General features: G+C 36.8%; 1 protein-coding gene across 4 annotated transcripts in view; it reads left to right on the top strand.

Annotated features, from left to right (window-relative positions):
* Positions 1-25,832, top strand: part of LOC127866258 (tuberin-like) — a 133,673-nt gene that overhangs the window by 40,539 nt on the left and 67,302 nt on the right. For all 4 annotated transcript variants that reach the window (XM_052406691.1, XM_052406690.1, XM_052406689.1 and 1 more), the window contains exons 17-25: positions 1,595-1,723; positions 2,411-2,520; positions 3,585-3,711; positions 13,108-13,233; positions 13,834-13,974; positions 14,608-14,797; positions 15,496-15,589; positions 15,836-15,938; positions 17,540-17,661. In XM_052406691.1, coding sequence (XP_052262651.1) covers positions 1,595-1,723; positions 2,411-2,520; positions 3,585-3,711; positions 13,108-13,233; positions 13,834-13,974; positions 14,608-14,797; positions 15,496-15,589; positions 15,836-15,938; positions 17,540-17,661 — 1,142 coding nt within the window. The remainder of the gene's footprint in view (positions 1-1,594; positions 1,724-2,410; positions 2,521-3,584; positions 3,712-13,107; positions 13,234-13,833; positions 13,975-14,607; positions 14,798-15,495; positions 15,590-15,835; positions 15,939-17,539; positions 17,662-25,832) is intronic.

The following is a 25,832-nucleotide window of genomic DNA, read 5'->3' as shown; positions in this document are numbered from 1 at the left end:
GAATATACAGCATTATTGCATGGGCTGTTAAACCGTGTATGTCTAGTGTAAATTAATTACACTGAATACAACATTAAAGCCTTGTTTTGGAGTTCAAGAAGGTTTATGAAGATTAGTATGGTGCATGCAAATAAATTTGATACTTTTAGAAGTTTATGATATAAAAATGTATATTTATATAAGGCACTATTTTTTTCATCAACCAATACCTTATTTTGCTTCTATAAACACTTAATTATGCCCCCCTTCGAAGAAGAGGGGGTATATTGCTTTGCTCATGTCGGTCGGTCGGTGGGTATGTCGGTCCGTCCACCAGGTGGTTTCCGGATGATTACTCAAGAACGCTTGGGGCTAGGATCATGAAACTTCATAGGTAAATTGATCATGACTCGCAGATGACCCCTATTGATTTTGAGGTCACTAGGTCAAAGGTCAAGGTCACAGGTGAAGGTCACAGTTACTGGAAATAGGCATTATAAGGATTTAGCATATGGTTCAAACAAGGGAAACAACTACGGTTTATGCATGTTCTTTTTATTACAGATTTGCCTCCCTTTAATTCATTAAAATCTCATTTTACAACAAAGATTCCAAATCTGACCTGTAAATGAGCCCCATATTTACTGCCAGTGCTAGGTTACCTTTTTTTCCCATTTGATCATTCTTAAGTATTGGTATTGTAATGCTGCTACTGCTGCTGCTACTGCTACTGCTACTACTACTACTACTACTACTACTACTACTACTACTACTACTACTACTACTACTACTACTACTACTACTACTACTACTTCTACTTCTACTACTACTACTTCTACTACTACTACTTCTACTACTACTACTACTACTACTACTACTACTACTACTACTACTACTCTACTACTACTACTACTACTACTACTACTACTACTACTACTACTCCACCACGACCACCCGCTACTGCTACTGCTACTACTACTACTACTACTACTACTACTACTACTACTACTACTACTACTACTACTACTACTTCTACTTCTACTACTACTACTACTACTACTACTACTTCTACTACTACTACTACTACCACCACCGCCACTGCCACCACCACCACCACCACCACTACTACTACTTCTACTACTACTACTACTACTACTACTAATTCTACTACTACTACTACTACTACTACTACTACTACTACTACTACTACTACTACTACTACTACTACTACTACTACTACTACTACTACACCACCACCACCACCACCGTTCACAGTGACAAAAAACGTATTCACACAATGGCTGCTACTACAACTTATAGCCCATATAGGGGGGCATGCATGTTTTACAAACAGCCCTTGTTTCTTTTGTGTTTGTGTAGAAAAACATTCTCAAATTTTTTCCTAGATTTAGACTATTTTGCCAAATAGCTAGCCAAACTATTATTCATTGGACATAGTTGGTTCCAATAACCAAATCCACAAAAATATAGTTACTTACTCATACCAGTTTATAGTTACATGCCAGTATTCCAATTCTGTAAATATATTTTCCATAAAGAAAATTTGAGATTTAAATGTTTGCACACAAGTACAAATGCAGTTAATTTATTTTAGTCAAAGTTGTACACATATCCACCTGGCCTGTGTATACGCCTGTACCAACTGCTGATAAGTCATCTGGCAGGGCATTACTCAAGTCCTAGGGACTACTGCAGTCACACAGCCGCCTCTGTGAGAAAATCGGTACGGAACTTCAGCCTTCGACATTGATGAAAAAACTGTTACATTTTTTCTCATCTGGCTGTGATTTTGTTTGATTATATTTCCCTTTGCTATTTATAACCTAGAGTTGCTCCCTAATATGTGAATGTAAAAAGATCAAATATTGTGATTGTTTGAATAAATTGATGAGAACGTCTATACATGTATATAGTAAAAATATCTTTAAATATGTTAATTTCAAATTAATTATTGTATGCATAAAACACTATCTGCAGTGATATAAGGAGATTTATTTCAGATCAAGGAATACTTTTTAGCATGTCAATAGTCGAATTTCGTGTATGGTTGTTAATAATGTTATAGCCTAAAGCACAAAAATGCTGTGTTTGAATCACTTCTCCAGTTGTTGATGTATGTTCATACACATGTAGCTGAATTCATAAATGGCAGGCAAAAATGTATTATTATTTAATTTATTTTATATTTAGTTTAATAAATTCTCTTATCAGATAACCTTCTGGCATTTTCCAATTGGCAAGGTTAGAAACTAAATTTTAATTTGCACCCATTTGTAAAGCAATGAAAACATCTCACAAGTCCTATCTGTAAACAAGAGTCCTTTTAGTGAAAAAAATTCAAGGAAAATTCTTCTGTCCTTTCAGTTATGAGAGTTGACTATTTAAGATAATTGAATGCGCTCTGTTTCAGATCATAGAGTGCCTTCTGAGCCTGCGCGCAGATGTGCACCAGATGGTCGGAGTGTGTGAGAGGTCCAGTGACAACCCTCTGCTCTTCAGTCCCTATGTCACCTGCTACAAGTGAGCTGCCATACATTACCGATAGTTTGGACTTCCAGGCCAACTTATGTGTACAATTTTAAAAGCGTTTTCAATAAAATTCTCTTGTTTAAAGAAAAGTTACCGTTCAGGCTTCAGTTTTATCTCAACTGATGAGTGCGCTTGTTTCATTTTGATTTGTTATATATCTATAATAAAAAAAACAAGGAAAACTATATATGAATACAAGTAAGTAATTTTAATGCCAGTGCAAATTATTAAAGAATGTTATAGATCTTATTTACAAACTGGGAAGCAACAACTGAAAAGAAGTATTGATGATAAGCCAACATTAAAAGCATTGATTTCAAGCAACTTAAGTGCCCCTGATATTCAGAGCCTGTTTCATCAAACATATGAGTCGTGCTGTGGGAAAAACTGGGTTAAATGCATGTGAGTTTACTCTTTCAATGCTGGAACCGAATTTTGAAGGCCTTTGCAAACAGTTTAGATCCAGATGAGACGCCACAGAACGTGGCGTCTCATCAGGATCCAAACTGTTTGCTATTCTGATAGTATTCTTTGAAAAAAATCAAAGAAAATGCTTATTTTAGAAATTCAGCAAACAACATTTTAGCAGACGACAATTTCCCAGCATGCAAAGGGTTAAGTGTCCTCCCAGATTTGCCTGTTTAGTCCACACAGGCTAATGAGATACGTCAAATTCCACCTAAACTGGATAATAGCCCAGAAGAGACTTCCTTTTAACAAAAAATTATTTGAAAGTGAAAGCAGACTGCACAGGTTAACCCTTTGCATGCTGGGAAATTTGTCATCTGCTAAAATGTCGTCTGCTGAATTTCTAAAATTAGCCATTTCTTTGATTTTCTTCAAAGAATCCTATCAGAATAGCAAACAGTTTGGATCCTGATGAGACGCCACGTTTTGTGGCGTCTCATCTGGATCCAAACTGTTTGCAAAGGTCTTCAAAATTTGGTTCCAGCGCTTAAAGGGTTAATCTGGGATGACAGTTTACTCTCATGCATTATACTCCATTTTTCCCAGAGCAACTCTCTTATGCACTAAAGGTTGTGGTGTACTTGTAGGAGTGAGGAGCCTGGCCAGCCCCCAAGCCCCACCCCTGGGTCAGCAGTACCCACTCCACACTGGGCCTCACTAACCTACCTGGACTACACACAGTCATTCACCCTCTTCATGCAGTGCCTTGAAAATGTGAGTATCTGCTGTAGAACACAACGTGGGAAGGGTATTGGAGACACGTGCTGCAAAAATAGGTTTTATGCCTTATGCAGCCAGCATAGCTCTAGACCAGCCTGTAAAGTTTGGCAGTCTGGTCAGGTGCTCTTTTAAGTCACGCATGGTTTAGTGGTTTCATAAGTAGGCAGAGTAGCTTCCTTACCAGAATGCTTGAATGTGCAGGCAGGTCTGGAGCTACCCTGACTGCATATAACATAAGACTCATATTGGCATGACAGGGTTCGCACAGGGCTTGAAAAGTGCTTGAAAACGAGTCCTAGGCTTGAAAAGCCCTTGAACTAAGGTTGGCCTTGAAAAAGTGCTTGAAAAGTGCTTATTTCATGTAAAAAAGCCTTGAAAATGTTTATTTCTGTTCAAAATTACTTTTATCATTGCCATGAATTTTAATCGTTCTTAAGGAAAATATTACGAAAATTTATCATAAATTCCTTTGCGCAAAAAGTTGAGTACGAAATATAAGTTTCGTACACTATTGGGTACGAAACGTTAAGTGTACACGTCACAGATTATGTGTACTAGGTCAGAGGTTCTCCGTTGTGATTTATTTTCGCGAGTCAAAATGCAGCGATGGGGTAGTGTCGTTTCAAAGCAGAGTGGTTAACTGAATATTCCTGGCGCTACTTTCTGGTCATAAACACTGATGAAATGCAGAAAAATGCTTAAATAATTACCACTTATACGAAACGTCAACATTCTTTAAATATGAATATTCATGGCGCTATTTTCTGGTCATAAACAAGTTGTCAAAATGACGTTTATCGTTATGTTTTGCGCGAAACTTATGAATATTCCTGGGTACAGAAAACAAATGACATTCGAAAAGCACTATGTTGGGTCTATATGAAGACCATTGGTGTCGGGGGAATGGGGGAAAGTGCTTTGAAAAGCCACTATAAAGAGGAAACCCACAAAGAAAACATGAAATTGAGAAGCAAACAGGGTTCCTGCAATGTGTTTTTTGGTGAAACAGGAAGGTACTATTGTTAAAACTGTTGAATCTAAAACAGTCATAAACAACAACAGCCCTGTGAAATACAAAATGTAATAGTAACTGACTTATGTTTAAATAAAATGAACTAGTCTGTTTGATGTGAGCATAGAAAGAGACAATGTGTTTGTTTATAATAACTTTAAAAAGTAAATACATATGTGAGACTCATTGAGTTAAGGATGGATAACGTGTATTTGTATGTAATGACTATAAATAACATGTATGAGTTATTGTGAAATAAGTTTAATGTGTTCAAGCAAATAAATGATATATACTGTGTTAATCGGCCTTGAAAATGAAAATTTGGCCTTAAAAAGTCCTTGAAAAGTGCTTGAATTTAGGTTTGAGATTTCTGTTTGAACCATGCATGAGTCTTATGCGTCTATGAGTCCTCATACTTGAAAAGTTGTAATGTATGTGCTTTGTCATTCTGGGATATGGCATATGGGTTTAATTACTACAATTTAAACATACTGTGAAACCATTTATTTTCGTCAGCAAGAAATTTTGTAGATAAAAAAAATCCTCAACACTTCAATGTGTTGGTTTCTGATTTTGACAAAGGACTTTGGGTAAGTCATGTTCGGATTTGTAATACTAGTACTTGGCGGCGATAAATAATGATGGAGAAGTCGGGAAGTTTATTGCAGGAGTTTGGCAGTGTTTGTAACATGTAAATTAACATGTCCATTGTTATCAATATGGTGTTATAGTAACTGGCCCTTCTTATTGCTTGCCAAATCACTAGATCATTGTTGTGATAAGGGGATTAGTGGGACTGATTGACATGTACGAATGTTTCAAGCAGCAAAGCCATTTTCCAATTAATTTTATTCAATAACAATTATGGCCAAACTGACAACAATCTTACCTTTATACGTGCCAATTAGCGAAGGAGTGAACATTATGGATTTCTATTAGTTTAAGCAAATAAGACTTATTAATTTCTGAATATAAATTAATAATATTTATTTTCGCGGAAACGAATGTTGTTTACTGGTTTCTATAGATACGATTACGGATGTAACGTTGTGTACGGAATGCTTCGGTTGAGTTCGTTAAAACAATGAAATTACGCATTTCCGTACCACGTGATATTACGTCATTCCGCCTTTTGCAAACTGCCTGTGCTTTCGTTCGGATCGTAAACAAACTTAATTTAAATTAAATCTCGAATCATCTGAAATAATGCCGCGTGGAACAAAGCGGAAATTACCGGAAAATGTGGAAGAGGTTGGAGAGGACGATACCCGGCTCTTACAACCGGACCCAGGTAGAGGCTTTATTGATTTTGAGAAGATAATAGATCTAAGAGCATCTAAAATCGTTCCTCCTATTAATACACGTAACGTTGAGGGGTGCGGTATTAGCGGGGAATCAATTCTAGTTTCCCGGTAATCGAAAATATACAAGTTCAATCTCTTGCTTCGGCTATTAATCAGGGTCAAAACATGATATAGTTGTCAGGAATTAACGCGCTTATCAAATGATGACTTGGCTGCGCACGCGCCAGCCGCATTGAAACAACAAATTTCTAGAGGCGAATACCGTATACGTGCGCTTATAAGACGCCCTCGCTTATAAGACGCACCCCGATTTCCGACTTTATAATCGGTGGATTTAAGACTGACCCGCGTGTAAGACGTGGTCAAATTTTGCCGTTTTCATCGGCCCAAAAACGGCAGAATGTTGAAGAAAATCAATAAGAAACACATTGAGAATTTTTCAAACTCACGCTGCATACAATTAGTTATTCATTTAAGTCCGAAAAATAAAACAATCAAACAACAAAGTAAATAATATTTGTTTATTTCATGATATATAAGTAGGTTTTAAATTATTTTCAAGTATTATTCATACAGTAAAAATAATTTTCAAATTAACACAATTTCTAACAATTGCGTATTTAATCAATTTGACATAACAATTTCAAACATATTACGTTCGTAATTGATCGTATCAGTCATCTTAAAATCCTTCGAAATCCTCATCATCGCTTTCACCGAACAGTTTGTAGAATTCCTCACTAGTGAGATTGTCATCATAAACCCAGTCGCTGATATCATCATCATCATCGTCGCAATCACTAACCTTTGCACAGGCCGATACATCCTCAGATTGATCGCGATTTTCCACAAGATCATCAAACAACTCGTCGTCCTGTGTACCATCCATTGAGTTTGAGATAATAAGAGTTTCGTTTGCGTTTCATTTTGACGATTCCAGTAGTTGTAATTTGTAAATATAATTGTATTGTTTGACGGGTATTGAAAACTAAGAGGCAGATATAGATTACCTTGATTATGCAAATGTTACGCCCATTGTCTATAGGTAATGCCTACTTTCATAAAATTAGCCAATCGCGTGATAGAGTGAAATCACGGGTCAAGAAGAAAGCACCTGTGGATAATTGCATGCGGTCGCTCTTTGCTCCCGCTGTCGTGGGTCCCTAATAAATAAGGTGTCATCGGCATAAGGGGGTCGTCTGAATGAACGTGTTTATTTAACAATTGACAGTTGCAAACTGGTAACTATTTTCAGACGATACCCTTATTGCCAATTATGTCTTAATTGACAATTAACAGCGTCGAACAAAGACGATCAGGTGATACAAATTTGTCAAGAAGCACTTGTAATCGCGTGTTTATTTAACAATTAACAGTTTCAAGCTGCGAACTGATTTTGCTGTTATTTTAAGCATGTTTGGCATGGTGTCGCCGCTTACACACGTATACTATTATGTCCAATTTATATGACATTTAACGACGTCGCACGCAGACAATCGGGTGATACAAACTTTTCAAGTATAACCATGGACAGTATAACGCCTTACGACCCCAAAATAACAAAATTCAAATAAAAAATAGTAGACAACAAAATCAATAACAATACATTTTATTTCAAGTAAATCGGTAACTGAACATAGCGTTCTGATACACGGTACGGGCAAATACAGACTTTAGAGAAAATGCAAATGGCTGCCGCGATGATTCAAAACAATTGACAAGTGTCCAACTTGGCCAGCGTAAGCTTATTCGCTTATTTTCACAAGTATCTCGCTTATAAGACGCGACCCCCACTTTAACTTATTAATTTGAGTCTTAAAAATGCGTCTTATAAGCGCACGTATACGGTATGTCACTTTGGCTTTACTGTTAAAAGGTGCCTTCGAATTATCCGCTTTTTGTAACGTTAGTGTTTTGCAACTTTCGGCAGAGGGCACTCTTGAACAGCGCCTTAAGGAGTGTAGGGATAAAATTCATAACATCGAACGGTGGTCGGACGTTTTTCTTGATTTATGCGTCAATCTACCATAGCACGCGACCCGATAAAGTGCAGGAGATTTTGCATTACATGTGGACAATTCGCGAGTGTGCGTCATGTCAGGGGGGATTTGCAGGGCGAGAGTATGATGAACAGTTTCATCTGCGCCAGGCCTTGCACCCTACGTCTTGTGCGTCAATCAATAATGATCTTTGGTGGTGATGCGTGCAAACACGGGCCCCTGAGCGACAGGGGACGCCAAAAGCTAATAACTTGTGTCACCACTTTAACGAGGGACACTGCATGTGGCCCAATTGTCGGTTTACACACGCATGTTCAGAATGCGGATCTCGACATCCGGTCATTAACTGTCCTGTGCGCCTCCGCCCTATCAGCGTCGCGGGGACGCCTCGTTTTCAAAGGGGACGGGGATTTCATTGATTTCGACCACGGCCCCAATGGCACGGGAACAACCGTGGCACCCCAAATAGGTTCTAAATCGAACGCTAATTTTCCCTGTAATCATGACCTACTTAATCTCGCACCATCGCCGGTGAATAGCAAAGTATTACGTGAATATTTAACATCGTTTAATTCTACAGATCAAAATGACCTTTTAAATGGTTTTTACAAATGGGTTTTCAATGCATTATAACGGACCCAGAGTCAGTAGATTTAGTAAAAACTTTAAGTCTGCAATCGCAAATGCGGACATAATTCAAGATAAGATAAATAAGGAGATTTTGGCGGGGAGGTTGGCTGGGCCTTTCAGCGAACAACCTTTTTATAATTTCATGGTTTCCCCAGTTGGCTTGGTGCCAAAAAAGACACCAGGTGAATTTAGTATGTTTCATCACCTTTCTTTTCCAGAGGGTAACTCGGTTAATGACTTCATTGATAAAAACAATACTCATCCGCTCAGTACACAAATTTCGATGAGGCGGTTCACATGGTTCAAGATTTAGGGCGACACTGTAAACTTTTCAAAATGGATCTTAAGATTGCATTTCGCCTACTCCCAGTTCGTCGAGAAGATTTCGAAATACTGGGCATACAGTTTAATGGTATGTTTTATGTGGAAAAAGCATTACCATTCGGAGTTTCAGTCAGTTGCAAAACATTTGAACATTTCTGGGTGGCGATAAATCTGAGCTAGGTTGCCGCAAGGTGATGGATTCGTTTATCAATTGCATGCATGAGCTAAACGTGCCGTTAGCCACGGAGAAAACAGAAGGGCCCTCGAAAATAATCGTGTTCTTAGGCTTAGAATAAGATTCGGCGGAACTAGTAGTCCGCATTCCTAAAGTAAAAATCGTTGAGTTACGGGAAAAAATTCACACCATCGTGCAGAAAAAAAATAAATAAAAATAACCTAAAGCAATTGCAATCGTTAATAAGGTCTCTTAACTTCGTGTGCAGGGCAATCCCAGTCGGCCGCCCGTTTTGATTAATTTAAACCACCTGTGGCATAACAAAAGCATTCCACCGCATAGTATAACACGTGCTGTTAGGCAAGACCTCGAAATGTGATTGACATTTTGCGCAATTACAACGGCGTGTCGGTTTTCCACGACCGATACTGGATATCCAATGTTGACACTGAATTGTTTACAGATAGTGCTGGCGGGTCTGGTTTTGGTTTTGGGATTTATTTTAAAGGTCACTGGTGTAACGCTCGTTGGCCTGATTTATGGCGGCAAAAGGGCGTAACTAGTGACATAACTATTCTCGAATTATTTCCAATTGTAGTTGCACTGTTTCTCTGGGGCGAGGATTTAAAAAATAAAAAGATTATGTTCAACAATTTTCGATCTGCATGTAGTCTAAACAACAACTGGCCCGCGGATCAACAACATGTTGTTCTCTTTGTAGCCTATTGTTTTGAAAAGGGTCTATCACCTAAATCTATCAAGAGCTACATTTCTGGATTGAGTTATATTCATAAATACATGGGCTAGTACGATATAAGTAACATTTTTGTAGTGAAGAAAATGCTTGAGGGCTGTTCTCGCTCGCGACAAACGGTTGATACGCGGGCACCAATCACTTGGAAGGTCTTGACGGTTATTCTCTCGCAATTAGCAAAGGTGTGTTATAATGCCTTCGAGCGCTCACTATTCAATGCTATGTTTACTCAGGCATATTTCGGTCTGTTCCGAGTCAGTGAATTGGTAGCAACAGCAACATACAGTAACCAGTTGCAAATAGCCGACGTTAGGGTCACGGGGGATAAACACGCCATACTGGTCACACTCAGGAAATATAAAACAAATCAGCGCGGTATTCCGGTCACAATTAGGATCCCATACGAGCCGGAGTCTGCGTTGTGTCCAGTTCGGTCCTTTACAGACTACCTCGCAGTACGACCCCATAAAGTCGGTCCATAACCTTAGCGTCTATGAATCAACACATTGGCTCGAATGGACTCTGGGTTTCAGGCGTAGTATATCACCCTAATTTAAAGGTTAGGCTTTAAAAATAGAAGCAATGCCGCAGGGAAAAAACTTGTATAGCGCTTATTGGTATTAAATGTCCGAGATGTATTAAATGTCCAAGTTATGTCCGAGTTAAAAAGTGTGTAATGGTCAAGTGACCATTGGTATTAAATGTCCGTGGTATTAAATGTCCGAGTTAAAAAGTGTGTAATGGTCAAGTGACCATTGGTATTAAATGTCCGAGTTAAAAAGTGCGTAATGGTCAAGTGACCATTGGTAAAGTGTGTAATGGTCAAGTGACCATTGGTACTAAATGTCCGAGTTAAAAAGTGTGTAATGGTCAAGTGACCATTGGTATAAAAAGTGGTATGATCGCAAGTGTAGCGATCAAGTAAAAGTGTGATAAGTAAAAGTGTGATCGCAGATCAATCGCTGGGGTCGGCTGCGCGCTAAAAAGTTTACCAAGCACGAGGTTTTTTCGGAGCGATGGTGTGCATCTGTCGGATGTTGGCCTCGAATTGTATTTGGATTGCATTCGCGACGTCATCTTCAAGTTCTGTTAAAGGGCCAATCCAGAATTTGTGGGGGATAAATTTGTGAAATTTATTGTGGCGGAAAATTCTGTTTGCCGGGGGTCGGATGGGCATGCGCATTTATACATTTATCTGAATGGACTCTGTGACTATTTGCGTAGTTTATCATCCTTGTCCTTTCGGGTAATTCCAAGTTATTGAAGTTTAACCTTAAAAAATAAATAAAAAATAGTAGCAATACCGTAGGGTAAAAAACGTTTAGGTGTCAAATCGCTGGTTGAGCGATAAGTTGTATTTTAATGTCTGATTAAGTATGTAAAAAGGTACAAGTAATATAATCGCAAGTGTGGCGATAAAAGTGTGAACACAAGTGTAGTGATCAAGTAAAAGTATTATCGCAAGTGCGAAAAAGTGTGATCACAAGTGTAGTGACCGATTAAGTATATTATCGCAAGTGCGAAATGTCCGATTAAGTATGTAAAAGATCACAAGTGTAGTGATCAAGTAAGTGTTATCGCAAGTGCGCAAAAGTGTGATCACAAGTGTAGTGATCAATGTCCAATTAAGTATGTAAAAGGTACAAAAAGTGTGATCACAAGTTTAGTGATCAATGTCCTATTAAGTATGTAAAAGATCACAAGTGTAGTGATCAAGTAAATGTTATCGCAAGTGCGCAAAAGTGTGATCACAAGTGTAGTGATCAATGTCCGATTAAGTAAAAGATTAAAAGATCACAAGTGTAGTGATTAAGTTAGTGTTAACACAAGTGCGCAAAAGAGTGATCACAAGTGTAGTGATCAATGTCCGATTAAGTATGTAAAAGGTACAAAGTATTTTCGCAAGTGCGAAAAAAGTGTGATCACAAGTGTTGTGATCAAGTAAAAGTCTTAGTGTGTCATTTAAAGTGTCATAGCGATTATCATGTAAAAGTGGGATCCAATGGTCAAGCGATTGGTAGAACTAGGTTTAGCCCAGCAAAGTATATGGTTCTTCCTAGTTCGGTCGCTTGATGAGCAATAGCATTTTTTATTTCGGGTACGCGGTGTTGCTACTATAACGGTGTTACTTCACCTTTTGTAATTTTAACCTGTGCTCATCCACCTCCGGTAGGCATATTTTCAAAGTAACAGGTTTCCACGAGTGAATAGCCGATCTTTCGGGGCTCGTGGTTACCACCGGCTGTTTTTTCGCTGCGGCCTTTTATATCCCACTTTTTACTCGTATAATATATTAAAGAGATCTGTTAGTGAATACTTTGTGCATTCTATTACATTTTTGTGATGTTTATTGGGAGGCAAAATATTTTGGAATCGGGTCATTAAACTAGTTAAATGGAGTAATGTGTTGTTTTATCGTTGCAGTAGTAAAATAATGATGTTTAATCTGCAACATCCCTAAAAATCACAATATACACAATTGGTAGTAAAGTTGTTAACTATTAGCGCTAATCCATACGATTCTACCTTAACGAAGTCAAAGCTATTGAAACTTCCAATTATGTAATACAAGTAAGTAAATGTATCTCTATTGTGAAACAGAATGAGGATGTAAGAGTTGATTACGTTGGATATAAATGTCGTACATGGCTACATTAATTCAGTATTTTATTTCAATATTGGACATTATTATTTGTTACGGTCTTAAATTGGCCAATCGATGTACTGACGACATATAAAAACGTTAATGTTTCTGGAATAATAATTGTTTTACAGTAGTAGTAAACAAAACCTGTTCTATTATGTGCCAAGATTAGTGATACACTTGTAATAGCAATGCTTCAGACGGTACTCCAGACATGAAACTGAAGAAGCTACATAAAAAGTCTCGTTTTGGGAAAACTGGGCTTAATGGGTGTGCATGAAGTGTCCTCCTAGATTAGACTGTGCTGTCTGCACAGGCTAATCAGGGTCAATACTTTCCGCCTTATTCGGATTTCAGCTTAGAAAATTTCCTTTAAACGAAAATAAAATAAAAGGGGAAAGTGTTATTTCTGATTGGCCGGTGTATATTGCACAGGCTAATCAGGGACTATATTCTACTTACATGCATTAAGCCCTGTTTTCCCAGTGAGGCTCAAATGTAAGTAGCAGAAATGTGTGTCATTCTCCTGTATGTGTTGTGTTGTCAGGAGAGGGACTGGAGTGTGCTGGTGTGTGTCCTGGACAATCTGCCCCGGCTGTTACAGAACAAGACCATCATCCTGTCTGCCAAACACACCCTGGTGGATACCCTGTGCTGTAGACTCTGTGCTATGGTGAGTATTGACTTGAAGCATGTTCACAATTTCATCTAGATGTACTGCAATATTAACTATTTGAAAAATACAATGTAAAATAAACTTTTTTGGAAATTGTTTGACAGTGAATTTCCAGGAAACATCAACTGAAATAATCAACTGTCTGCATGAGGTGACTTGTTTGATTATTGACATTTCACAATGATCGTTTTGACAAATGGTACATGCCTGTCTGAACATGTATAATGCACAGGATATTCATATCTTTGGGCTTGACTGGGCCATAAACAAAAACTCAGGCTGCTTTTTATTTTGACATTTTTCGAACTTTGACTTATTTAGTTATGAAAACGATTGCAAATTGTCATAAAAAATTAACCCTTTTACGTCAAGTACTTTTATAAAAGAGTTTATATGGTAGGTATAAAACGTTGTGCTATGGTGGAAATAGACTTTGGGCATATTACTCATTTGTTGTAAAAATAACTGATTGGAGAGTGAATCCCCCTTATATTAAGTGAGATAACTTATCAGTCGTGTGGCTTTTCATGTGAAGTCTTAATAAGTCAACATATCCAATATGAAATGTTGTGTATTCAAGTGTTAATCTCATTTTAGATCACAGATCGTCAGCTGGGTTTCCTAGAGGAACTTGATGCCATTCCCAACGATTTCACTCGCTCTGATTTCCATGCGGCCGTCTTCCCAGTATTGGGTGCTATGACTACATACCATAACTTCCTGGAAAGAAGAAGACAGGTTAGTTTTTTCTTGATAAGACTTGCAGACATGCAATAATGAGGGAACATTTTATATCAAAATAAATTTCACAAAGGCATACAAGGATATAGCAAGAATGGTTTTACAAGTTTGTCTTCTAAAGATGCATTTCATTATGCCTTTAAGTTTCATTGCCCCTTTTAAAAATATATACATGTATTTCCTTATCAAACAACCATCTACAAATATATTTTGAGTGGCTACAGTGAGAAAACAATACATACTAACTTGTCTTTGAGCAAACACCTTTAAATATACTGTAAGTTATAATCTATCAAAATTATAAGATTTATGTAATTAACATGCTAAAAATGGCATAGAATTATGACAGTAAATTGAATCGATATGTTTGTTAAACATAAACAATTATTAAATTTTGTGCTATAAATGCCAGTATATCAATTGGATTTGTTGATCAAAATATAGTGAGTTATAACCTCTATTTGAGGAGTGATACAAGATATTTCTTCAATAACACCAAGTACTGGTCCCCCCCCTATTAAAAAAAACTAAAAATTGTAGCCTACTTCTTTCAGAACATTTGTAAACATATTTGTTTACAATGAAAGTGATACTAATGCATCTATGCATCTATGTTGTGCACCGTTACAGAAGGACCTCATCAAGTGTCTGGAGTTTGGCATGGTGTCCAAGTGTGCTAAGCTGTGTGTGAACGCCCTCCGTCTGAGTACCCTTGAGATGCAGGAAGTGATGATGCGTCTCCTGCCCTCCGTTCTCCTGCAGCTCTCCAAGATCTCCGCAACCATGACAATGGCAATTCCTGTGCTGGCCTTCCTGTCTAGTAAGTCACCATGCTTATACCTCTCATGGCTTTCTTGTTTTTGAAGCTTTACTGTCTCTTCAAGCAATCATTTTGGTATACCTGTTGTGAACTTGTCTTAAGGTTTTCTGTGAATCAACATGAAACTTTTAAGTTATGTTGTTTATACTTTGTTGAAGTGCAAGACGTAATTTCTGTTTATGTGGTGATATTCTCTGCAGAGTTAAATGCCCTTAAACTAAGTTACGTTTTGGATACTTAACATAATTGTACATGTGTACTTTGTGTCATAAACAGTTTGAATCAAAACAAAACTTTTTAGGAGTGTTATTTATGCTGTGTAGAATGGCAAGAGACATTATTTTGTGTGTCACACTATTTGTTGCAGAGTTATCTTCCTTTGAAATTAGGAACTTAATTCAATTAATCAGAGTTTGACTTTGTGATCTATGTGAAGATGTGAAGTAGTGAGCAACAAAATTTGAGATTAATTTTACTAATACTCATCTGTTGCATCTGCTTGAAATGAGCCATGGCGGGGTATTCATTATCTTACAGGACCACTCTAGTTTATATTGCTCAGTAACATGATGTCATAGGACTACACAGCAATTCAGATAATTAGTATTTGAAAGATAATATCCTATTTAGCTTTAGATAACTTAAATACAGAAGACTGTACTCTATTTGTAATTGGTTGATATGTGGTTGTGTTTCAGGTATTGTGCGTCTTCCCAAGATGTATGTGAACTTTGTAGAGGATGAGTACCTCAGTGTGTTTGCCATCGCTCTGCCCTACACCAACCCTTTCAAGTATGTACACCCTCATAAAAGAAATACATATTGTCACTAGAGTTCGTTGGTTCTTGTTATTTTATTTATTTGGCTTCTCACCTTTAACAGTTACATTTTCCAAATATACAAATTAAAATTTTCATATTTTAAGAATAGTATTACATATTGAATGCAGGGTTGAAATCTTGTTTCTTCCATTATGTGCTTAAGAAAAACAGAGATTTTATTCCAACCATGGATATATATCATGTATGTATATTGCAGGTTTAGTCACTACACTGTATCCTTGGCTCATCATGTGATCGCTATATGGTTCATCAGGTGTCGACTCTCATTCAGAAAAGATTTAGTTCCCTTTATTCAAAAAGTAAGAATTAGATTCTGTACATTTAAAGAATGTATAACATCGGTGTATTATTGTTTACCTTACTTTTGTAATTTGATAACAATGAAGGGCAGTTAAGATTTTTTTCTTGTTCAAAGAATCAGTATTAATAAAACAAAGAAAACACAAAATATTGTATTTTCTATAGCTGTTTTTGATATGAACAGTATCTCAGTTCTTGAGTTAACCAATCATGGGATTACTGTGAAACCATTTATTTTCGACAGCACAAAATTTCGTCATTTTTATAAAAATGACGATTTCGTCAGCACTTAAATTTGCCGATTTCTGATTTTGAATTTTAAAAAAATGCGTCAGTCAATATCCGAATTGTGTGTAATACATATTCGCGATCAATCGCAGATGCGAAAAATCGTGGTACGAATGCGGGAACACACTTGAGAATCACTGCAGGAGGTGGGACCTGTTTGTCACATGCCAATTAACTAGTCTTTTGTTATCAAGGGACAGTTATGGACCCTCTTAATGTATGCCATTCACACGATCATTGTTATGATTAGCGGACAAGTGGGATCGAATAACCGTTAACGAGTGTTTGTAACAACGAAGCCAATTGCCAATTAGTCTTATTCTATTATTATAATTGCCATACTGATAACAATCCTACCTTTATCGGCACCAATTAGGGAAGGTGCGAACAATATGGGTTATAACTAGTGTTAGTAAATTATTTTGTCACTTTTCTGATATCAATATTAAAATTATAAACTCTAAGTGTGTGTTTGTTCTTAAAAAGTAAACTACCGGTATATAAATCAATAATGTCAATAATTTAAAAATAAATAAATTGATACATATAAAATAGTAATAAGTGTGGTTAAACGCAAACAATCAAACAACAAACAGCAATTTAAATATTCTTTATTAATTTGTGATAAATACTCATGTTGATCACACATCGTCATCTTTTCATTTGGTTTATTGTCTTTCATCGGCATTTGCTGCGTGATGGCTAATATGCAACACCCCTGAAAAACACAATGCACCTAATGGGTAATAAAGTTATAAACAATTAGCGCTAATTCATTACCATTCTACATAAACGAAGTCAACACATCCGATACAGCTGTACTGCACACGCGTTTTAAAGACGTGTAACGTGTCAGTTAAGTACCTTGTGTAATCTACATCCCTTTGTGTCAAAACCGGATAAATCTTGACTACGAAACAGCAGTGAATATGTGCATGGATTATGTTGGAATTTAATGCCTCATGTCTACGGTAAAGTTTTAAAATATTGTTCAACTTAGTGTTTGTTTTTGTTCAAACATTGATCATGATTGTTCGTTAGGATCTTAAATTCGCTGATCGGTCGACTGACGAAATTTATGAAAATTAATGCCTGACGATTAATAATGGTTTCACAGTATATTATTACTGGTAAATTAAATAAAATCGTATGGATGTATAATCTGATTGGTTTACTGTACACCTGTTTATTGTGATTGGTTTACTGTAAACCTGTTTACAAGCAACTGGCAGGCATGGCTTTTAATTTCTGTCTACTGGTCTACACTCCATTTATAGCCTTTTCCTTGCAAAAATATATTATCTGTTGCTAGGGTTTGAAGGCTAATGTGCTACAGCAGTTTGAGGACAATGCCCGGATGGTTTTAGCCAATCAGAACCAGGACTCATCTGAACGTGTCAGATCTGGCAGCTATAGTGAGGCGGCTTTAAGGAGGTGGGTGCAGTATCTTGACAAGGGGGAGGGATTTAACATTTACAACTGTTGAAAAATAAGGGTTTTGTTCAAATTTCTTATGATTTCAAAACAAGGAACACATAAGTTATAAAAAACAACTGTGTTATCAACCTTAGCATTTGATGCAACTAACCACTTCACAGAAGTATACCCCTTTATTGCTAAGAGTTTTAAATAAATACAACACAGAATATGCCCCTTTATTACTAAGAGTTAAAGATAAATGGTATTTAAAATCTTGCAAAATTACTTCAGCTATTTGACGTTCAAAATCATTCAAAGTCAGTATACGGCCCTATTACCAATGGAAAATAGTATATATTTTCCCAAATGGGACAACAATTCCCAATTGAAGTTGTTTTTATGCCCCCAAAGGGTGGCATATAGTTTTTGAACTGTCTGTCAGTCCGTCCGTCCGTCTGTCAATCCGTCCGTCCGTCTGTCTGTCTGTCTGTTAGTCAGTCTGTCCGTCCTTCCGAAAACTGTACATATGACATAACTTTTGCAATATTGAAGATCTCATGGAGCTGCACATTTTGAGTGGTGAAAGGTCAAGGTCATCTTTCAAAGTAAAAGGTCAAATATATGGCTTCAAAGCGGCGCAAAAGGGGGCATCGTGTTTCTAACAAACACATCTCTTGTTTTTTGTTTTTTTTTAGATCTCAGCATTTTGTTCATCTCCAATCCAGCTATTTTTCTCAATGAGAAAGCATTTTTTTAGCAAAATGACAACAAAACTAATTTCCCTGTTTAAGTAAGAAAAACAGCGAATTTTCCAAGTCTAAAGGGACCTGGCCCCATTCCCAAAATGGTGAAAAAAAACACAATAATTCCATTTAATCAGTTTTATATTTTTATCCCCAAGCTTTTTGAAAAGCGTGGGGATATTGTGGTTATCTCCGCCGTCCGTCCGTCCTGGCCACTATCTCCTCCTACACTATTAGCACTAGGACCTTGAAACTTACACACATGGTAGCTATGAGCATATGTGCGACCCTGCACTATTTGGAATTTTGATCTGACCCCTAGGTCAAAAGTAATGGGGGTTGGGGTGGGGCCGGGTCAGAGATTTTCACTCATTTCTTTAGGTTATTTTACATTAACTTCTTTATTTCTACACCGATTTACTTCAAATTGATACTAAACCTCTCTTATTACAATACGGTCAATCTCAACTAGGCATGGCCCCATTACCAACCCTGGGGCACCCCGCCCTCATAGGCCACGCCCACCCAAAATTGGCTTTTACTATAATTTCTTCATTTCTACACCAATTCACTTCAAATAGACACTGAACTTCTCTTATGACAATATGGTCAATCTCAACTATGCATGGCCCCATTACCAACCCTGGGGCACCCCGCCCACATAGACCACACCCACCCAAAATTGCCTTTTATTATAATTTCTTAATTTCTACACCGATTCACTTCAACTTGATACTGAACCTCTCTTATGACAATACGGTCAATCTCAAGTATGCATGGCCCCATTACCAATCCTGGGGTGCCCCGCCCACATAGGCCACACCCACCAAAAATTACCTTTTACTATAATGTCTTCATTTCTACACCGATTCACTTCTAATTGATACTGAACTTCTTTTTTGACAATACGGTCAATCTCAACTATGAATGGCCCCATTACCAACCCTAGGGTGCCCCGCCCACATAGACCACACCCACCCAAAATTGCCTTTTACTATAACTTCTTCATGTCTCCACCGATTCACTTCTAATTGATACTGAACTTCTCTTATGACAATACGGTCAATCTCAACTATGCATGGCCCCATTACCAACCCTGGGGCGCCCCTGGGTCAAACATGCGGCGTGGGGATACGCGTGGGCCTCTGCCGCGCCATATCTAATTTAAGATTTATTAAAAAAAAAATAAGTTTAAAAATTGCTTTGAGCAAGTACTAAAATTAAAGGACTTTTCTTATGAAATTTTAACTGAAACATTTTTATTGAATTTATCATCAATTATGATAAGATTATTTCTATACTTTTAACACCTTTATACTTAATTTCGAAAAAATATGGCATGAGACCTTAAATTCTTCCATTTATATTTGGTATTGCTTAGAGATTGCACTGGGAAATCATTGCTGATGTGTCTCTTATTAGCTCGACTATAATATAGTAAATATATATAGTGGAGCTATCCTACTCACTCCGGCGTCGGTGTTAGCGTTAGCGTCTGCGTTAGCGTGCAAATGTTAAAGTTTTCGTACTTCCCCAAATATTTTTTTGTCCCTTGACATTTTGCTTTCATATTTAAAATACTTGTTTACCAACATGACCCCAACCTATAAACAAGAGCAGACAACTCTATCAAGCATTTTGTCATAATTATGGCCCCTTTTCCACTTACAATATGCAGCAAATGTTAAAGTTTGCGTACTACTCCAACTACATGTATTTTCATTGTCCCTTGACATACTGCTTTCATATTTTGCATACTTGTTTACCAACTTGACCCCAACCAATAAACAAGAGCAGACAACTCTATCAAGCATTTTGTCATAATTATGGCCCCTTTTCCACTTACAATATGCAGCAAATGTTAAAGTTTGCGTACTACCCCAAATATTTTCTTTGTCCCTTGACATATTGCTTTCATATTTTGCATACTTGTTTACCAACCAGGGGTGGCGAAATCTCAAAAAACTATACTTGTCCACGGACAACCATTGAGGAAATTTAACTTGTCCGTTGCTGAACTACACTTGCCCGTTAATGTTTATATAAATTATAAACGCATTTATTGATTAATGTTAAATAATGTGGAATATATCAAAATGAGTATGATTTGCTTGTTTTGTTTATAATTGTATTTCAATGGTACATTCATTATATCAGTATATTAAAAACAATATAAAGACTTTCTCAAACTTTAAATCTTGCGAAGCTAGTGTTATACATTGTAATCTTAACAAATTAAACTAGTCCAATATGTGGACCTCATCAGACTGAGGCTCCGCTACTGTTAGCAATTTGATTATATAAACTGGTAAACATTGAAAATCTGTTAGCCAAGTTTCTTGAAAAGTTCTGGTGCGTTTACTTAGATCATATTTTTTGTCATAATCTTTCTTAGTATTTTGGGAGGTGGGCTGCTCAAAGCTTCGGGTTTCTGCTCCGTTGTTGAAGATTAAAAAAAAAAGTTTCATCTTTACCATTAAAGTCGTCTTAAATAACATGGTAGACCGTGTTTTGATTATCTTAGATTGATACTTTTTATCTCAATCTGATTGTAAAAATAAAGAAACCAGTCTGTACACTGTCTAACAGTCGGGCTGAATTTTGAAAATGCGGCATGCTCCCGGTCTCTTTTAGAATAAGGGAGATCACTGCACAGGAAAGTGCACGTATTTTAACTTGATTGCTCCGCAAATAGCACTGACAATGTAATCGCGTGTCAACATCCGGTTTTGTAAAACTTAATTTCTGCTTTAATACAATGTATTTTTGTATACCTGGACGCGACTTTAAAAAATCTTGTTGTCCACGGACAACTTAATTGAAAAAAATCAGTTGCCCAGACAAGCAAATGTACGACTCGGGCAACTTGGACATTTGATTTCGCCACCCCTGCCAACATGACCCCAACCTATAATCAAGAGTAGACAACTCTATCAAGCATTTTGTCATAATTATGGCCCCTTTTCCACTTACAATATGCAGCAAATGTTAAAGTTTGCGTACTACCCCAAATATTTTCATTGTCCCTTGACATATTGCTTTCATATTTTGCATACTTGTTTACCAACATCACCCCAACCTATAAACAAGAGCAGACAACTCTATCAAGCATTTTGTCATAATTATTGCCCCTTTTTTACTTAGAATATGCATATTATTGTTAAATCTATGTTAAAGTTTGCGTACTACCCCAAATATTTCCTATGTCCTTTGACATATTGCTTTTATATGTTGCATACTTGTTTACCAACATGACCCCAACCTATAAATAAGAGCAGACCACTGTATCAAGCATTTTGACATAATTATGGCCCCTTTTACACTTAGATAATTTAACATTTTGCTTAAATTGCCATAACTTCTTTATTTATGATCACATTTTATTATTACTTTGACAAAAAAACACTTACCTGAACAGTCCTTCCCAAAATTATAATTTATTGCCGGCCATGAGGTCCTATAATCATGCAGCCATTTCCGGCCCAGACTGATTATTTCAGGCCCAAAAAGTAAAAAATGATGACGAAAGACAAAGATGACATTTTAAAAAATATTTTTATATTATCAGATTAATATACAAAGCATGCATTTAATCATTCAGAATTGCCAAGATTTCTTTAGCATTTGTCTCTTCATCTTGGATATCTGAATCCTCTACTGAAGACACCTCCTCTGACTAATCTTCTTTCGTTGGATACCCATCAGGCATATCCTTGGTTGGGCGCTAATAATTAAATCGACGAAGACCATCTCCCTGTATCATGAGCATATAATCAGTGATCATATTTTTGTCGGTTTTGTTGGTCCTAGACCGATTGAGGTCATGAAAGACCGATTGAAAATCCCAAACAGTCGGTCTGATTCTGTTTGCTAAAATTCCCATGTCATGAAATCGATTACACACCCTAATTACATTTTTATCTCGATTAGGTGTGATAAACCATTCGCTGCAGTCTCTAAACCGGTCAGGACCAGATTATTGCACGTCAGCCGACTAGTATCAGAGTATGGCCCCAAGCATCTATGATTCGCGCGGCTGTGTATTGGTCACGTGTGAATTATCAATCAATAATTTCACTGGCTTATACCTAGCACAATCGGTCCGTAAGGTGTACTCGTCCAGGATAAAATCGTTACTTTGGAGATACAAACCTCGATGTTATCCTCGTGGAAATTGTGCATTTCATGCATAATACAGTAAACTGTCATATACACAAAGAAGAAAATCGGATATTCTGCAATAATTGTGGGCGGACCTTATACACTGAAAGCACGCGCTGTAATTAAACAAACTATGCCGATACATTTTCCAACAGCGGAATGATTCGGCAATAAATAAATAAAAGTCGTGGATCTGATCGACCGAACAGCTGAACTTCACATAAAATAGTACACAAGAAAAATAATATACATTGTATAAATCTTCAGGAAAAATCGTGTTAGAATCGAAAGAATTCGTGTTCTTTATTGTTTGTTGTTGAATAACCCACGACCGAAAGTTTAGATGCGTGGTTTCAAATCATTTAAACCCTACGCATCTTAACTATCGGCCGTGGGTTATTCGACTACAAACTATACCGTACATGAATTATTTCTTAACTATTTGGTTTTGTTATTGTCAGTAACAAACCTACGCACAGGCATTTGTTTGGTTCAATGCATGTTTGTAAGCTATTATCGAGTTGACAACGATTAAAAACATCGGTATAGATTTACACAGACTAATAATATTGACAAGGATGAAAAACAGTCAGATAAAACAGCACACGAAACAACCAATTTCAATGAAATAGCAAATGATAAAACAAAATGAGAAAACTCGTATGTTCCGTTTAAAAATAATGCCTAAGGGAATTTAACTTGTACATTTATTATACCATCTTTATGAATAGCAAAATCAATGGTATATATTTTATCGTAATTTGTCATAATTTCGGATATAAATTTTCGGACACTTTTTCCTCATTTAAATCCGGACCGATTGATGTTGCGGGAAAATATGATCCCTGCATATAATACTAAATCTTTTTGCTAAGCTGTTGTAGGCTAGCATACCTTATAGTATTATACTAGTCTTAAAGTCAATAACAATGCTTTTGAGGGAATTATTTGGATGATTTTTTTTTAATTATGGTAGAAAACTTTGTTGGTCCTGTATGTAGGTGTGAGTTTGTTACGTAAAAACCTCATTAAATATTTAATTTTACATAAAACCATCGAATCTTAACAGCCATTTGTCTATAGCTGCTGAAGGGTCATAAGCTGTAACATCTGCAGTGCTGAGTTTGATCATCATGATAGTTTGGTTTGGCTCCTTCACCAAATTTTAATTGAAACGTTTTAAGATATTAAAAAATAAAATGAAAACAAAATCACTAGTTATATATCTGGATACTGTGTAGATATTGTCAGATCGCTTCGAACTCCTGTGTAGGTGTTGACAGATCGCGGGAAGATCACAATGACCTGTTTTAATGCCCTGCTTGCTTTCGAATTAATCCGATATAACGGGAACCAAAAGTATATGGTATCGATTCTCTCCCTTTGCGAATCTACTCATATAGTGATGACGTAGTGTGTAATTTGCATTGACGACGCAGCAAAAATCTTCGGATACCGTATATGCACATATATCATTCAAGAAATGCAACCAATGAAAGAATGTTTTACATGATTTGAGTATTCATAAATAGCTCAGTAAATTCCCACTTTTACCTTGAAACTTTTCTGGAGATAGCTTATGGAATTCCAAATTTCGCCATAATTTTATTACCCGACACGAGGTCCGGCAATATTAGAATCATTTCCGGATTTTCCAAATAATTATCGAAAAAATCCGAGGACCGATGGTATTTTGGAAAGACTGCTGAATACCACAATGGATTCCACCCAAACAATACCCCCGCCCCCAACCTCCCCCCCCCCCCCCAATTATTTTTTTTTAAACGTCATTAATAAATTACCACACCCCACATTATACCCCCTCTCACCCCCCCCCCCAAAAAAAAATGTTTTCTTTTTAAACATCATCTAATAAATTACCACACCCCACATTATACCCCGCTCTCAAAACCCTACCCCCCCCACACACAAAAAAAATAAATATATTTTTTATTTTATTTATTTTTTTCCAAAATTGTCTAATAAATTATTGAATATGAACAATTTCCCCATGATGGCTTACGTTATACTGTCAAGCACTCGAATAGTCGAGCGCGCTGTCCTCTGACAGCTCTTGTTCTACTACATAGCAGCTGTGTAAATATACAAGAAAATGTTTCTTTTATCCTTTTTCAAAAACCTGTGCTAACTGATATGCTTTGAATAGTTAAGCATGTTGTTCTCTATTTGATTTGGCTCATAGATTGTTGGTTTGTTAATGTGTGGAGCACATTGAATGAAATACTTGCTGTCCCCCCTGGACTGTATTTGGATATCTAGTTTTACTCTTTATGTTTTCATTTGTTATTTGTTCCCTACCTGTTTCACTGGAAGGCTTTATATGTTTTCTGGCCTTGTTTTAAATTCACTGCTACTTTGACTTTAAATTGACTTACACAAAATATTGCAATTTTTGTAAAGGTACTTAAGATATAAACATAAGACATATGCACACATATAAAGCAATGAGTTTTGGCAGAAATACGTCCCTTTGTATATTTGTCATTATTGTGTTGTATACCGTATTTTTCCATGTATAGCGCGCTCCCATATATAATGTGCATGCGATTTTTTTAAAAGCCAAAATGGAGAAGAAAAAAAAATTCAAGACCAAAAACCTGAAAATTGGGCCGAAAATGGCCGCCATTCTTATATTGCGCTATCATTTAATCTGAGTTTTACGGGCGCTTAATTTTTTGTTTTAAAGTAGGGAGCGTTTACACGATCAGGAGCATGGGTTGCATAGCACAATATTTTCAACAATTTTTAAGATTATTCTCTCGAGAATACCATATATGTCCTTATTGTCGCGCACTGCGCGTTTTTTTCAAGACCCCTGTGCGTTAAATTCAAACCACTATTACCTATTCCTCACATTTGAACAGTGTAACATTTTCATTACCTGCCGCTCACAACATCGTATGACATATTCTTCTGCAGACCCGCAACATTGCAATGTCCAATTTTACGCAAATCGTCCGTGGATCCCATTTTATTTTTCATCAACTTAAATATTTCCCCATTAAGAGACGCTCACCATTAAATCCAGTTTGACCCGGTATTTTGCGCCTTCACTGCGTCTAGTTGATAAGTATTTATAGTGAGACAAACAATACACCCGAACGCTCAATACCATACAGTTGGCGTTATCTGCGTAAAGCCATTAGACAAATATCATTTGTTTGTCTCTATTGAAAGAAAATAAAACAAGTCTATATCTCTATTGTTGGTTTGTAACCTACGTAGTATACTCGCACAGTAGCATATTAACACAGAGATCGG

The sequence above is a fragment of the Dreissena polymorpha genome, chromosome 2 (genome assembly GCF_020536995.1).
Source record: "Dreissena polymorpha isolate Duluth1 chromosome 2, UMN_Dpol_1.0, whole genome shotgun sequence".
Taxonomy (NCBI): domain Eukaryota; kingdom Metazoa; phylum Mollusca; class Bivalvia; order Myida; family Dreissenidae; genus Dreissena; species Dreissena polymorpha.
The sequence above is the reverse complement of the archived record's forward strand: the minus strand, read 5'-3'. Positions and strand labels throughout refer to the sequence as shown.